Source organism: Amphimedon queenslandica, unplaced genomic scaffold, assembly GCF_000090795.2.
Source record: "Amphimedon queenslandica unplaced genomic scaffold, v1.1 AMPQUscaffold_13167, whole genome shotgun sequence".
Taxonomy (NCBI): domain Eukaryota; kingdom Metazoa; phylum Porifera; class Demospongiae; order Haplosclerida; family Niphatidae; genus Amphimedon; species Amphimedon queenslandica.
This window is the reverse complement of record NW_003546597.1, coordinates 10,557-27,646: the sequence shown is the minus strand read 5'-3', so window position 1 is coordinate 27,646 and position 17,090 is coordinate 10,557. Positions and strand designations below refer to the sequence as shown.

At 34.3% G+C, this 17,090-nt stretch overlaps 2 protein-coding genes and 2 long non-coding RNA genes across 4 annotated transcripts in view; 3 read left to right on the top strand and 1 right to left on the bottom strand.

The window, feature by feature from the left end:
• Positions 1–4,522, top strand: part of LOC100640678 (tyrosine-protein kinase SRK3) — an 8,145-nt gene extending 3,623 nt beyond the window's left edge. Inside the window, exons 4-8 of the mRNA XM_003389002.3 lie at positions 962–1,178; positions 1,263–1,494; positions 2,280–2,501; positions 3,208–3,500; positions 3,877–4,522. Of these exons, the coding sequence (XP_003389050.1) occupies positions 962–1,178; positions 1,263–1,494; positions 2,280–2,501; positions 3,208–3,500; positions 3,877–4,068 (1,156 nt within the window). The 3' untranslated portion in view covers positions 4,069–4,522. The remainder of the gene's footprint in view (positions 1–961; positions 1,179–1,262; positions 1,495–2,279; positions 2,502–3,207; positions 3,501–3,876) is intronic.
• LOC100640045 (superoxide dismutase [Mn], mitochondrial-like) lies at positions 4,459–6,660 on the bottom strand. Its single transcript, XM_003388997.3, has 5 exons — positions 6,389–6,660; positions 6,156–6,272; positions 5,334–5,440; positions 5,197–5,269; positions 4,459–4,667 (listed from the first exon to the last, which is right to left on the bottom strand). Exons 1-5 carry the CDS (start codon positions 6,621–6,623, stop codon positions 4,534–4,536), a joined length of 666 nt encoding a protein of 221 aa, XP_003389045.1. The 5' UTR covers positions 6,624–6,660; the 3' UTR covers positions 4,459–4,533.
• A 6,259-nt stretch (positions 6,661–12,919) lies between these two features.
• Positions 12,920–14,504, top strand: LOC100640551 (uncharacterized). The gene is made up of 3 exons (XR_002186171.1): positions 12,920–13,164; positions 14,231–14,275; positions 14,412–14,504. It is a non-coding gene; the product is annotated as an uncharacterized LOC100640551 (long non-coding RNA).
• Positions 14,505–14,854: 350 nt separating this feature from the next.
• Positions 14,855–15,224, top strand: LOC109584777 (uncharacterized). The gene is made up of 2 exons (XR_002186170.1): positions 14,855–14,985; positions 15,193–15,224. It is a non-coding gene; the product is annotated as an uncharacterized LOC109584777 (long non-coding RNA).
• Positions 15,225–17,090: the final 1,866 nt, after the last annotated feature.

Genomic DNA, 17,090 nt, shown 5'->3' with positions numbered 1-17,090 from the left:
CCCCCTCTCTCTCTCTGCTTCCTTTCTTCTACAATTTTGTATAATTAAAAGCATAGCCATTTTGTCAAAGATGCATCAATTAGCAGAATTAAGCTAATTCTGTGTTCTTGCATATATCATCAAATCAGCTTTCACATCTATTATACATTATGTGAATAGCCAATAATAGTGCTATGTTGACCTTTATGCCACACAAGTGTCAATAAGGAAAAGGTATTCAACTCATTCAAGTATACAGTGTTGCTTAACAAACAGTGCTGAATGTAAACAGAAGCACTGTATACACTGTACATTGACTACACATACTGTATCACTGCTGTACATACAGATGACTGTGCTATAGTATTACTTTATTAATATTTTTCATATTAGTAATATAATAAATATTAATGTCATTATTAGAAAAAAGATTATTTATTTTATTTATTTACTATTATTATTATTATCATTGATGTATCAGACTTTCAGTGTAATTACTTATAAGGTAGGCAGTCTATGCTCATTAATTAGATATCTTGTTTTAATTTGTCACAATAATTTGACAGTTTGTGGGTCAGTTCTTAGAATTCTTGCTGTATGTGTGTTGTCATAAGCTACTCAAGTGTGCTGCATGTAGTGTACTGATGGTGACTAGTGACACATTCTTGTATTCAATGAGCCGTTTGTCACAGCATAACTACACTATGCATTTTTGTACAAACACAGAAAACGTGCAAGAATGATTTGAAATTTAAATTTAAATTTAACCAACGTTTATGAAACACATGTTGTTGTTGTCCTTCAGTATTCCTAGTCTTTTATCTTTTGTCTCTCTCTCTCTTTGTCTTATACTGTTAAGCTGGAAATAATAATAATAATACTGAAGCTAAAAATATTTTAAAGATGCACCTTTTATATTTATGTTCTATTTTTAGCATAATACTCAATCAAAAAGTATTTAAAATTATCTTATTTTTTGTAGTTGGTATTTCGGGGACATTGCTCGTGCAGAAGCAGAAAAACTTTTAATGATATCCACCAATGTCCAGGGGACGTTCCTCCTCAGAATAAGCTCCTCCCAAAAGGATGCACTCTCCCTCTCGCTCCGTGACGTTGATGGAGTAAAGCATTACAGGATAAGGAAAATGGATGACGGAGGATTCTTTATAACTACTAGAGCAGTTTTTAATACACTTCAGGTAGGGAGAGGATAGTGAAAAATTATGGGAGAAAGAAAAAATTTATTGCTCAATATTTTTGACTTTTTTCTTTAATTTTTATAGGAAATGGTCAGACATTATATGATGGAGGCAGACGGTTTGGCACAGCGTCTCTCTGTGCCCTGCCCTCGTGTTAATCAGCCGAGTACAATCGGTCTCTCGTACAGAGACGAATGGGAGATTGACAGATCAACCCTCCAGTTTAATAAGAAGCTTGGTCAGGGTAACTTTGGTGAAGTATGGTCTGGACTATGGAATGAAACCACTCCTGTAGCTATCAAGACTCTGAAACCAGGTAATGCATCTGACAAAGATATGACATTAAACAACTAGAATCACAAAGTTAATGTACCTTAAGTAGACTTCTCTTTTATTAATCAGTTTGCAATAGCAGTAATATTTTGCCCCAAAACTATTGTATACAGTCAGCTACTGGTATAATAATGCAATGGTGTATGTGTGTTTTTTATCAGTGTGTTCATACTTGATTGCATTAGTATCAACACAGACAGCCTCAATAATGTGTGATGATTAAATTTCCTCCCAATGCATGACTGGAGCTGTGTGCCTTGCCAAACTGAGGTCGTATTTTCTGCCAAAAGAATGAGCTTTTTTATAACTTCAATTGACAATGAAATTGGCACATATAATATGAGAAAAATATAGTTTAGTATGGTATACTATTACTATGTATAGCTAACAGTTTTATTATCACAGACAACTTATAGACAATGGTCAGATATCTGTGTGATCAAATAGGTATTGACATGATAAGGATATTGTTAAAACTTGTGCTCTTTCCCTTTGTGTGTGAAGATATGCATAAAATTCTGTCTGCTTTCCATAATAATGACGATTACAATAATACAGTACTGTAATATTTAATGCAAAGTATGAAAGTCTACAATTGTATCATAAAATTTCTGACGTACTAAATGTAAGTTTGTGTTAAGTAGTTAAATTCAGTTACTAAAAAAACTAGCAAAATCTAGTAAGTCATGCTGAATTTCTTATAATTATACAGTAATTAATAATGGGCACAATAATTTAATGATAATTTTTCTTATCTGATACACATAGGCACAATGGAAGTGAATGATTTCGTGAAGGAGGCACAAGTGATGAAGAAGATACATCATCCACACTTACTTCAGTTGTATGCTGTGTGTACCCTAGAGGAGCCCATCTATATAGTAACGGAGCTCATGTCTCACGGGAGCCTCTTGGACTACCTGAGGAATGGGAAGGGACGCTACGTTAATGTTCACCAAATGATTGACATGATAGCTCAAATATCAAGTGGTAAGGACATTAAATAACATTAATGCAATAATTTTGATTTTTATTATATTCAGAATATACCCTATTGCGGAAATATATAGGGAATTTAATTTGGCGATTTGGCGTTTTCATAGCAAACCTGCCATTTTGAGCCATTATACACATGCTCAATGGCACGTGGCCAAATTAATCACCAAAATTTAGCAATTTGCCAAATTTAACTCCCCGCCTCCAAAATTTCCCGCTATACTGTATTACATATTTCAATCCTATTGCCACTATCTCTTACTATTCCTGATTTTTTAAAAGTTCCTAAAAATTCAATTTTTATTGGAATCTTGCAGCTCAAAATTTTACATGGCAGATATTTTTGGCTGTCATTACTATTATCTTGGCTGGTAGTACTAGTTTATCATTTTAAAAATTGCTTGTCATGTTGATAGAGGAAAATGAATGTATGCAAAAGGACATTGGTTTGATTATTTTCCTTGTTATTTTCATTTTCATCCAAATTGATCTTTTAACCATCTCGTACCTTTATTATTTCTTCTCCCTGTAATTATTATTTATTATCTATTTATTGAATTTTACAAGACTCAAACATGTAGCATACAGAGCTGACTCAAAAAATTTCGGAATGAGAGTGCCTTGAAGGGCAATCAGTAATTGTCTTTTTTATTCTTCCATTTGTCTTCTCTTCTTATACTTTTCTCTCTTTCTCTCTCAGGAATGGCCTATTTAGAAGAGCACTCTTACATACACAGAGATTTAGCTGCAAGGAACATTCTAGTCGGTGAGGGTAACTCCTGCAAAGTGGCTGACTTTGGTCTTGCAAGAGTCATAAAGGAAGACATATACAGTCCCAAAGAAGGAGCCAAGTTTCCAATTAAATGGACGGCCCCAGAGGCTGCTCTCTATTCACGTTTCACAATCAAGTCTGACGTGTGGTCATTCGGTGTGCTAGTGGCCGAGGTTGTGACTAAAGGAGCAATGCCTTACCCTGGAATGACCAACAGACAAGTGAGTCACGCAGTCTTACTACCACTGTTAGATCTAGAGGGAATTTAGGAGACCATGTATGCATATTTGGTCTAGGTCTCCTAAAGCTTCTCATTTTTCAGCTTTTAGTTTGGTCTCCCATATTTGGTTCCTAGTGTAATTGCTAGGTTGCCATCAGCTCCAATCTTTATTTGTTGTGTTTCTACATGTTTGCTATAATGCTGTAAAGTTTAATAATAATAATAATAATATTTAACCTAAGCATGCCCTTTAGTCTCCAATATTTATTTAAATTGGCCTCCTAGAAGTTTATTTCTAGATGTAACACAGTGCTTATAACTGCTTTAAAAGGTTGTAAAAAATAGATTTTTGACTCAAGTTTTATCCTTCTCTAAAGGTACTAGAGTCAGTAGAAGCTGGTTATCGTATGCCTAAACCGGATACATGTCCTGATCCACTGTACAGTATAATGATGGAGTGCTGGAGACATGAACCGGATGACAGACCAACCTTTGAGTCCCTCAAGTATCGTCTTGATGATTATTACGTCTCAGCAGCTGAGGGCTCTTACCAACAGAACGTGCAATGAGAGAGACTGAGAGAAAGAAGAGAAGACTCTCTTATTTCTGCTCTATTAGATTTATTATTATTATTTTTATTAACCTTTTTTATCAACTCTCTCTAGCAGTGAATCAAATGTTGGAGACAGTATTATAGTAATAGTATCATAATATCTTTGTACCAGTCATATAGTTTGTTCTTGTTGTATGTATGTGTATTGATGTTGAAATGAATTTTATGTCATTTTTTTTATTCTTTGAATTTTGAATCATAACATGTGTCATGCATTGTGTACAAGTATTTCTTCCTTATTATTATTATTATTATTATTATTATTATTAATATTATTAATTATTAGAACTTAGAGGCACAATACATTAAGCAAGCAATATCTGCCTTTCCAAAAAAACTCGTATTATCTACAAAGTTGGAAACTGAATTTTCTATAACAAAAATCTACAGATAACTATAGCACAATAATGAGTCTTTTCTATTATGGGAGACGCTTGGAGACATCATCCCAATTAATGACATCCCAAATAGCCTTGACATAGTCTGGCCTTACATTGCGATACTGAAGATAATAAGCATGTTCCCAAACGTCAATACCCAGCAATGGGACCAATCCTATCAGGGGAATGAATATAATAACATTTGGAAAGAGAAGAGTATAATGTACCGTATAGCCGAAAATTATCGTGGCCCAAAATTTTCATGGATTTCACGTTTTTGAAAATTCACAAAAATTAAAATTTGTGAAAATTGATTCAATACGGTTTTAAGATGGCCAAAAAGTAGAAAACCACAAAATTAAAGCCATGAAATTGATTTTTGAACAGATCCGCGAAATTTATGGGCCACAAAAATTTTCTGCTATGTTGTAGTCATAGTATAAATGCAATACCATTACCACTGTTAGATCTAGAGGGAGTTTAAGAGACTTTTGGTCTAGGTCTCCTGAAATCTCCTTTTTTATATTTTGGTCTCTCATATTTACCCCTAGGTATCCCCTTTCTAGTTAGATTTGTCTCCCAAAAATAATTCCTAGATCTAACCACACACAATACATGTGTGTATAATGCATACTAGAACACAGACCCAAAATTTCTAGATCCAACAATGACAATTGGAATACAACACAGTACAAATGCAATACCAGTAGTAGCTTGGAGTGGGTCTTGGTTGGGACATGTTGCAATTTGTAAACGTCCAGTTACTTGATTAAATCCCTCAGGAAGTAGAAAAAATAATAAATTATATATTTCACGGCTCACATGAAAGTCTCCACCTTACCAGCCATCCCCACCCAGATCCTTGTATAGCCACAGTTCTGGCTGTTAGCTGTGACTTGAACTCATCAAAAGATCCAAAATCTCTTTCAATTGCTTCCATCAACTTGCCTTTAAAAATAAAGAAAAATATAATTGCTGGGAGATTAACATGTATCAGAAAATGTAATTAAAATTTGGGGTGATTTCGGAGCCATTTTTTGGAAAAAATTATGGGCTATAGCCTTTGCTCTGTTTCAAAAATTGGCCTCTTTTTAAAAATGCTCATAACTCAAAAATAATTTGTCGGAAACAGCTCAAACTTTCTGCATAGCATAAGGACATCAATACGTATCAGAAAATGTAATAAAAATTTGGGGTGATTTCGGAGCCATTTTTTGGAAAAAATTATGGGCTATAGTCTTTTTCAAAAATTGGCATGTTTTTAAAATGCTTGTAACTTTAAAAATTTAAGTTGGAATCAGCTCAAACTTGCTACATAATATTATATAACGATATCAATATGTATCAGAATATGTAATAAAAATTTAAGGTGATTTCAGAGCCAATTTTTGAAAAAACCAAGTACAGGATATTTAGTCAAATTTTTGAGCAACTTCAAAAATTCATAAAAAATTAAATCTTCATCAGAATCAAGTTGAAATTTTAAGCACATGAGATCATTTATATGCATCAATTATAAAGAATTATAAAAAAATTATCAAGAATTCTTTCCTAGCCATTTTTGACAAAATACCATGGGCTATAGTACAGGGTCCTTTCTACATGTAGCCAAAAATGTACAAATCAATTTAGTATAATATTGGAATAACGTGTTCCTAAATACCTTGTGGAGTCCCTCCTCCATTAGGAGAAAGATTATTCCAGAAGATAGAATGGTTAATGTGACCGCCACCATTAAATCTGTATGCCCCCTCTAACGCAACAGCACCACTCACATCACCTAACGGAAGTGTCAATAAGAGAAGACACACCTAACTAATTATGCATAATGTGAACCCAATACACCCTCACATTAAAGCATTTATTTATTCTATAACTATTACGGTACACACTCACCTGCTTCCAAGCATTCTTTCATTTTCCCTTCAGTTGCATTCAAGTTGTTAACATAGGTAGCATGATGCTTGGTGTGGTGTAGCTCCATTATATCACCACTTATAACGGGCTCTAGGGCCTTGTAGCCATAAGGCAGCTCTGGAAGGACGTGCTTGTGTCTCCTTGAGATGGAGGAGAGAGATGAGAGACTGTTCTTCCCGCCAAAGAGAAGAAAACTTCGAGTTGCAGAGAGCATGATTTTTAATTACTGCTTTTGTGCTTTAATTAATTGAATGTTAATAAGAGTATACGGGAGTGTTCGAATATTGGGTAGACTAGATCTAGTAAAATTGTAATTAAAGTATTAATTATAGTTTGTGCATTGTTTGCAATCATCTTGCAATCTTGGATAACATTGCATTAATGATTAATCTATTCTAGTTAGACAAAGCCTAAAGTCTAATGCATTGAGCTTCCTGCTGATGAAATTAGTCTGCTTAGCTCGCTGCAATTGTACATGTCAATTTTTGAAGACAATGCATTATATAAATGCACACTCTCTCTAAATCTAAAAATAAAAATATCTATTGCTATGTAATATGCAAAATATGCTACTAGCCCTAATGGCTCAACTGCATGCATTCATGCAAGGTAGCATTCATTTGACATACAGTTCATAAAATGTTAGTTTAATGTCTTCAGTGTGTGTTCCTTGATCAACACACAGCCTCATCTCAAGGTAGTCAGTAGTGGGAGCATCAAGTGTCTTGTTAAACCAGGGGAGTCTGGAATCAGAGCAACAACCAGCTTCAGGAGCATCGCATCCTTTACCATCCCAGAGTGGATCAGTAGAATAGAAAATTGGATCCCAACTGTCAGTGGGGTTAGCTGATTCACAGAAATAATCGTTTCCTATGAAATTTTGTGAACTGTTACCACCAGCACATGGACAATTGTCAAAGTAGCTTTTATTTGAGTGTACCCCAACTAGCAGTGACCATATGTGGTGACGAGGAGATTCTCCATGAGTGATGCTAACACCATCAAGATATACTGAGTCAATATTTTGTGTATTAGGATGAACAGCATCAGGTGTACCATATTGGTATCCTACTACTCTGCCACAAACTTGAGAATAGCTGATGCCATTTGATGAAAATTTCACTGAGTCACAAGTAGCTCTCATTGTATCTTTCTTACCACAAGTACGGAGTCCTGCAGATGAAAAGTATTGCAAACCAGAAGAACAGTTCTGAGAGCGATCAGACATATCCAGATATGCTAGTCTTGTCCATCCTCCTCCTGAACCACACAGTGTCTCCATATTACAGTAAGTGTAATATGAACTGGTACCACTAGCAGTGACCAATTGATACACACCAGATGGACTGTCAGGTTGTTCCTTTTTGATCTCCTTACAAGACCCAAGTAATGTCGTACTGCTAATGCTAGGTGTTGCATCAGTAGTATCAGCATTGGAGCTGGAAACTTGATTTGTATCCTCACCTCTAATGAGATCCAAGCAAAGTATACTTATCAAGAGCATCAATGCAAGACACATTAATATTGTTAGGATAATGACTAGTACAGTCCACGCTGATTGTTTTGATTTAGTACTTGGTGGCATCCTTTCCAAGCTTTGTAATTCATACACATTTTCTATTTGCTGAGAGCTGTTGGTTGCAAAACGAGATTGCTTGTCCATTTCTTTATGGCTCAGTGTAGATCTGAAAGTGTTTGCTTGCATGATGGCTTTTATAGATGGAAACACTATCACAATCAAAACACTAGATCTATCATAAAATAAACTCTGCTTGATGCTTTTGAAACTAGTTACACAGAAAAACTGCCAAATCATTATTTTTGTTTTATGTATTAATAGTGAAAAATATATAGACTTATTACTTTATAAGTTTAGAAAACATTATGACAAAGAAACATCAATGGCATTCATGAAGTAGAATAACAACTTGTGAATTCTAGATATCATATGCCACACCCTAATCCTTTGTAAGGTTGGATCAAAACCTTCCTGTCCCTCAATGGATGCTGATGAAACAAAGAACCTCTATGAAGTTACTGAACTACAAGAATATGATGCCAACAAAGGCTCTTTCCCGTCTCAGCCCATTAAACTGCAAGTCCAGCAGCCACCTGCATCCAAAATACCCACAACAGCAATAGTTGGAGTTATAGTGGTAATAATGTTCATCTTAATCATCTTAGTTATTGTAACAATTGTTACATTAACACAGTTGAATGCACTGCAGGTATGTGAGAACTCGAATGGTCTTTCAGGAGGGACACCCGGAGGAGGTCTTGGAGTAGGTGGAGATGGATGTACTGCTTGCAATTTGAGCCATGATATAATCCAGCAGATAGAAACCATACTTAATGTAACACGAGAAACATCCAACAAAGTTGAAAATTACACGTTAACAAACAAAGCCTCTAGTGATAATTTTTCAAGCCTTGTTACACAGCTGCTTCAGGACACTGCTTGGAAAGTTGACGACATAAGAAGTTCAACTAATGAGCAAATGTCTTTCCTTCAAAATGTCACTAGCACTCTTTTCCAGGTACTCCAGACAACGGAAGATTCTGCCACAAAGCTCATGAACATAGTCAGCACTCTTTCTAGTATACAAGACACTGGTAGCTCTACTGCTGGAGTGGTAGATGATATACTAGTGATAGTTCAAGAATTGCTTGCTCTACAAAATGTGTCCTCGTTGCTTAATTCCGTTTTGCCTGTCTCTTGTCAAGATATCAAAGCAACTCTACCAAGCAGTCCTTCCGGTTATTATCATATTAATAGTCGGAATGTTTACTGTAATATGGAAGAGTTGTGTGGTTCAGGAGGAGGATGGACAAGACTAGCATATCTGGATATGACTGATGCTACTCAGAACTGTCCTCCTGGATTTAGACTGTATCAATCAGGAGGAGTTAGAGCTTGTGGAAGGCTAAGCACTTCTCCAAGCTGTACTTCAATTACATTCCCAACTAATGGAATAAGTTATACTCAGATTTGTGGCAAAGTAATAGGATATCAGTATGGATCGACTGATGCAATATTGCCTCACACTAATGGCCAACACAACAATCTTGATTCCTACTATCTTGAAGGTGTCAGTATCACTCGTGGGTCTCCTCGTCAACATGTCTGGTCTTTAATGTCTGGCCCTTACTCTATAATAAATGACATTTCAAACTGCCCCTGTAATACCAACTCATGGCAGGCTGGTCAAATACAAAGCTTTGTAGGTTCTCACTATTACTGTGAGTCAGGGAATCCAGCCAACACTTGGACAGCAAGCCTCTATTATAACGATCCTCTTTGGGATGGTCAGGACTGTCCCTCACTCGAAGCTCCTTGTTGCACTAATCCCAACCTTCCATGGTTTCATAGAGACTTTGGAAATGCATCGTCGACTGATTATCTTGAGCTGAGAGTGTGCAGTGATGAAGGATGGACTAATGAAGATTCACCTGTTGGCTCATATGAACTTTATGTTAAGTAAAACTGAACTGCTGAATGCTGCTATAATATATTAGCTAATGTAGTGTTAAATGCTGTTTAATGCCAGTAGCTTTTGTATGCTGATTTATAAAATATAGTCTATACAGTTGGATTGTTTACAATGTATGTAAAAGATAGTGATCAACACAGAGCAATAAATATAATTATTGAAGCAAAAGTCTAAATATAGTAGCAACAAATTGTGAATTTAATCATAGCACCTTAATTTAACAAAACAGTGAAGACACCACCCATCATCCACTGATTATTTGAGAGTGTGTGGTACATGCAGAGAGAAACACAGATGAAAATGTGCCTATTCATATACATATGAGATATACATCAAGTAGATGTACGTACCTTCTACCTTGAGGGAAATGCAATTCATGCTTTCTATTCAAATGTATAATTATTGTAGCATGCTAAAGTCTAGAGTATAATTTGACTTAAAATCCATAATATTTCAGATAGACCTCTGTCGATAAATTAACTTTACAATAATTCTGATAACTAATGTTTGTGGATATCTGACAAGTTACATGTTATGTTCAATTTTATAAGCATAAAGTTGAGTTTGGTGCTGCTCTACCTCCTCTAGTAGGCAAAGTAAAAAATGATTGAGAGGATTCTTGAATAAAATAATATTTTTATTACTAATTGTTGCTTATCGGTATTATATCAATTCAATACACAACAATTAGTAATAAAAATGTTATTTCATTTAAGAATCCGCTCTATCATTTCTTGAAGTCACTCAATGCTTTATTGGTATGCCATTCAGTTGCATTATAACCCATTAAATGGGTTATAATTTAACTAAATGGCATATCAATAAAGCATTGAGTGTCTTTAAAGATGGACTCCTTCATATTGGATACACTCCTAAAGCTGCTAAAGTGAAGGCTCAACTCTAAAATGTAAAAAAAATTGTGGGATTTTTAGTAATTTTGTGCTGTCTTTAATTATTATTCTTTTGATTATAGTACTACATGGATGGACAATGTACATGTATTATTTTCATCAAAATTGCTTATGAGTTTTCATTGTATTTTTTTGATACTTCCACAAAGTCTGAGAAATGAATCATTTAAAAGCATGTACCTGTGAGTGTGTTATATCATAAGGATATATCTGAATATGAAATCAATATTGAGTAAACTGAATTTGGAATTGGACCTGCTGGTATACTGAATCTATTATATGCATGTCTATAAAATAGATGTCTTGTTGCAGCACAATATTCAATCATGAATCATAGCAATCAGCTCAATAATCAAAACTTTTTGGGTTTTGATCACCCTAAAATTTAATATTATAGTACTCACTCGCCTCCTCCTGATGCCCTCTGAATATGTTCAATGAAAAATTCATTGAAAATAGACACTATGACATTTAAAAAAAGAAGCATACATAAGTCAATGAAGGTGTAAAAGAAATTTAAAAAAGCATAATCTATTCTTAATTGCTTTATAATAAAGGAATGAACAACAAGTTTCTTTATGCATTCGAACTATCTACATACTATCTACATGTAGGGTTAGCCAATTCACAGAAACAATCATTTCCTATAAAACTTTGCAGATTGCTACCACCAGCATATGGACAATTGAGTAATTGTGCAATGACAATTGTGCAATAGAAATCAGTTCTATTTTTGCAACAAGTTGCTCAAAAGATCAAAGTAACCGCAAATGTTGCTAGCATAATGATGCCTGGTGTATGGAGGGCTTTAGAGTGCCTTTAAAAATAATTTTATAAAAATTCAATTGTGATTAGAATGAGCTCAAAATATTATGCAACATATTACAACAACATATTATTTTGTGAGCTGGTATCTATGCTTAAATTAGTGAGTGATCCACGGAGCTGTCCTGTCCCTTCCCATCCCGTAAAATGAGCTCAAACTTTCCATGCAACATAGGACATGTACACTGATGTATCGGGAAAATTTTAGAGTAGATAAAATAATTTTATAAAAATTATTAGAATGAGCTCAAAAATATTCTGCAACATGTATAAAATTAATTATTTAAAGTAATTTTGTGAGCTGGCCCGTAAATGCTTAAGGGAGTGATCCGCGGAGCTGTCCTGTCCCGTCCCATTCCACTCACACGAGGTCTCACATTGGGTAATGATGGGTTCAGATAAGAAGAGCAAGAAAGTAATTTAGCCCGATTTTAGTATACTGCCCATATCTTTTTTTTTGCTATAAACAGGTATTGAATGATGTGGCGAAAATGAAGAAGTCAGAGAAATCCAAGAAGACCAAGGACGGTGGTGAAGTAGTAGTACCAGAAGTACTTAAAGCAGATAAAAAGAAAAAGAAGGCAAGTAAGGTATTAATGACATGGCTTTTACCATCACCTAGAGTAATAAAAAACTAAACCCTATACCAAACAATAGACCACCCATCGGACCACATAGATTGAGAATTACTTGCGTGGGAAGACTTACGGTTGTAAGGCGTAGTTTAGGATGATACAAATTCTGGCTGCCATTTTGGTTGGCAACTTGCAATGGAGAACAAATGGGCCTACATAAAAAAAATCCTTTATTACGAATTCTGGAGTGGATTAGACCAAATCTTTTGTAATTAAGAGAAGCTTAAAGGCAGCTTATTTTTTTATAACAAGCACTTTTCAGCTTTTAATGAAGCTACAGCAGGTACATGTAAGTGAGGCATTTTCTTTGTACCTCCATTGACTTGCATAACAAACTTTCTAAACTATAAATAAAATTAATGAAATTTATAGCTTTTGCAATTCTCACTCTGGGTCATCTATAGCTAAGTAGGGGGCTCTTAAACTATTTGAGCCCTTTGGGTGCCAGATATTCTAGTTGATCTGCTTTATGATTTTATGGAGTTTTGAGTTACAATGGTATAACTTATAAAATGAATAAATTGAAAAATTATGAAAGTCAAGTGGGAATTATAAATCTTACCTTTTGAGGTTATAGCACCACTAGGAGCAGACTTTGGTTGTTTTAGCCAATGTACAAACTACAAAAGGATACTAGTCTTATGTATGGGATATCCACACTCTTTCTGTAAATTGCGGGCGAAATATAATTTTGTTAAAGAAAAATGGCAAAACTAATGTAATGTTATATTTTTTAGAAGGTAGAGAAGGCAGCACCTCAATCTACATGTACGAAGAGTGGTAGCAAGAAGGTGACTAAACTCAAGGAGGAAAGCTCTAGCAGGATTTCAGAAGTGGGAGAAATTGAGATTTCAGAGATGGCCGCTCTTCCCACTAAGGCTGTTCCTACTAAGGTAATGTAATGTGTTTTTAAAATCCTATTCACTTATTATTAATTTAGTATCATAATTTTGTCATTGCATTTAAACATACATGTATATCCATAAAAATTTGCACAATTTTGTTTTTGCAGCCAGCGATACGGTACACTGTATCGTAGTCTTGCTCTCTTAAACAAAAGAAGGAAAGGATGAAAGTAGTAGTAGCAGTAGTATACATAGTAATGTTGAACCTATTGTGTTACTGAAATTTATCTGCATGCCCGTTGCCCACAAAATTGCAGTGTCACTCGTTATTTTGTGTCAATTTATAATCACAGTTAAAATTGGTCCATGAGTGGCTATCCACAGAATTATATGTATTAAAATTGAAAACGTAAAATACATGTATAATACATAATCCATCTGTAATGGTACATGTGTGTAATTTGAGTGTGCCATTTGCTTTGGATCAAATTTAACTTGTATAACTGCGACCTAGGGGCTAGTTTTATTCTAGTACAGAATTGTATTTTTGTTCTAGTTCTAGTATTTTTTACTAAAAGTACACTAGTTTAGTTTTAGCCCTAGTTCTGTGACAAGAAATACAATAATTAGTTCTAGTTCTCTGACAATGAATACGACAGTTTTAGTTCTAGTTATTTGATTATAAATACACTGAATTTAGTTCTAGTTTGAGTACTTTTAATTTAATTTTGTTCTAGTATTAGTTTTGAACTAAAACCTTCAACATTAAGTTTCACTCATGCTCAAGACTGCAGTAATTTTAATTTTAGTAGCAGCTCTAAAATAAAATCTTATAGTGTATAATTTTTGTTATATGAATAGTTATGTTTCAGATGTACATGTAAATGCAGCATACAAAATAGTATTTAATAAGTTTTACTGATACCAATCAACTTGAATCAAGCTATCTATAACAATTGAAATGTCAGAGGTATATACAGTAATATAATATAAGTAAATGTCACAGCTAGGTAATTTACCCATGCTTTAATTGACTAAAAGCATGTTAACCTGTTATTTTTGTCATAACTTTTAATTGTAGTCTGTAACCAATATTTTGAATTTGTTTTTTTAGCGCGTGAAAGAGCAAGCAGTTAAAGACAAGAAATTTAAGAAGCCAGTAAGGATTTACACATAGTTGAGGGTTTCCCATAGGATTTTAGAATAACGCTCATGTACATGTACCTTCTTATTAGGGATTGTCATAATTATATCTGAATATTAAGTCTATTTAACTGTTTTATTATCATATTTAGAAGAAAAGGCCAAAGAAGTTACATGTAGTACAGTCTTCAAAGAAGGCTAGCAAGAAACAAGCAACCGAAGCGGAAGAGGATACCTCAAGAAGTAGCTCTGATTACAAAGACATGGAGATTGTTACAATTGGAAAGAAAGCACCTCCAGCCAAGGTAAAGTTTATTAAATCCAAATGTAGAGCTTTTTCATCAAGGTGGGTTGACATTTTTGGTTTAACTCTATTGCCTTACATGCTTTAGAAGGTCAAGCAATATTTTTGTTTGAGCTGGCCTATACAGATGTATTGTAAATCTGCTTTTTTTTACTGCTTTTTAAAAATCTTGTTATTGCCTTATCATGTATACCAAAATGTAGATGTAATGGCATTTTTAACTTGCATGTCTAAACCACTTCTGAAAACATTGTGTTACATAACTTTATTAATTCTGTCTTAAACAGAAGAAGGATGACAGCAGTAGTAGTAGTGATGAAACTGATAGTGAAGATGCAACTCCTCCTAAACTGGTTGCTAAACCTACTAATGATGCTAAAGACAGTGATTCATCTGATGACTCCTCTTCTGATGATGACAGTGTAAGAGGTTTAAAATTAAATTGTAAATAATTCAAAGTTGCTCTGATGCTAACACCACTGTTCAACTCGAAAGCAACGTTGATACTTGATAATGTTGTCAAGTCTGTGGCTCAATTGATTCTGACACGTTATCATGTAACTACAAACTTGCTTTCAACAAAGTTGAATGGTTAATGATGGGCTCTTTAGTATTATGTGTATTTTTAGGAAGAGACAAAGGAACCAGCTAAAGCCGGTACTAAAAGGAAGCAAGAGGAATCAGAGAGTGACAGTGATAAGAGTGAAACTCATAATGTGCCACAGGCCAAGAAAATTAAAAAAGGTATTGAGTATTATTATTGTTATTATTATTATCATCATCATTATTGTAATTGTGACCTTGAGGCAAAGGCCCGAGGTCAGTTTTTGTTAAAGTTTTTACCAATGTGCAATGTACATGTATAGCTACTTGTTAGTTTATATTGTTCTTTTTTCCATTGGTGTATGTGGCTAAAAATAGTCAAAAAGTTTAGCTATGCTCATCTTTTCGTGTCCTTTTAATCATATCTTGTCCCATACCTTCTTTCATGCTAATACCGTATAGCTGGTTTTTTCGAGGATAATAAATTTCGCGAATGACCCATATCCGGAAGTTTGCAGAATTAATTTTCGCGAATTTCCACTAATCTGCCATCTTGTACCGTATTATATTGATTTTCAAGGAATTTAATTTCCTGGATCAGAAAAAAATCCGTGAAATTTGCGAAATTTGTTATCCTCGAAAAAAACCTGCTATACGGCATCCCCTGTTTTGGTAGCCCATGTGGTGTACAGGTGGTTGTAATTTTGTTTCATATGCCTGCGCGGTCACCATGCATGGGCAGCAATAATTTCATTGAGTGTTCTCTAAGTGCCTGCTTTGATTACTTTTCTCCTTTTCTACAACTGTGCTCTAGTTGTATGATATATCAAAATACTGGCTCTTTTAAGGAAAAAACAATAAAAAACCACATGTAAAATAAGAAAGTTATTTGAATTATAAGTTGACAAAGTCAGTGTGATTGTGGTATAGTTGGCTTTTGAATTAATATACATGCAAATGCATTTGCATGTATGTTAACACAAATGCATTTCCTCAAGCTGTCCATTCACTTATTATGCACATGAAAATGGAAGTTGAAAATAGAGGGTGATTCTGAAGCCAATTTTTGTTATCTCTTTATTCTCTTGCTGATTTTATTTGTATACTGCATAATGTTGATATATTATGGTGGTCATGTGTTAACCCATCAATAATTATTGTCTTTACCTAAATTTGTTAAAAGTAGATGGCAGTGAATAGGATTGTTGATGATTGTGGTTCCCCAAGTGTTGTAAAAAATGTTTGAATTATTGGACATTAATATTTCCACCATTACAAGATGGTTGAAGACTTGAAGAAAACTATTTGGGTTTACTGTACTATTTCTATTGTTAGGTGGATTTGGTAGTATAGGAGGCCAAAGCATGTCTAAAGCTAGTGAACCAGTAAGTGATATACATGTATGATGTGTGTTAAAAGACACTTGTCTGTTTACAATAGGAGCTACTGAGCAACCTCCGGGCCATTCATGAAACGATACGGTCACTCAATGAACAAATTAAGCTTGTCAGTGAAAAGATAAGCTGTTATCAGGATGTAAGAAAAAGTTTTTGGACAAGTTATACGGAAACAAATGTGCCCGAAACAACATCATGGGAGCTTAGTATCATTTGGGAACTTGATAATGTAATGATACCTTCTTTAAAGAATCATGAATCAATGATGATGAAATTGGAATTGGAAAAGTGTGCTCTACAATCATTATATAAGGGGTTTGTTTTCAGAGTCTTAAGTGATGACAATAATAAAAAGATGTAAGTAAATTTTTGTATTTTTAATGTCATTGATATTAATTAGATAGGAAGAATGGAAAACGGTTGATAAATATGATAAATTGCACAATATTACATAGTGTTTTTTAAAATACTTGTAATTACATGTATTTCTAGATTCTAAGCAATCGAGCTAGTCCCAGAGTACCATATTTTACCGATTAAATGCCCAGGGGTTCATTTCTTAGCAGCAAAAATAAAAAATAAAAAAG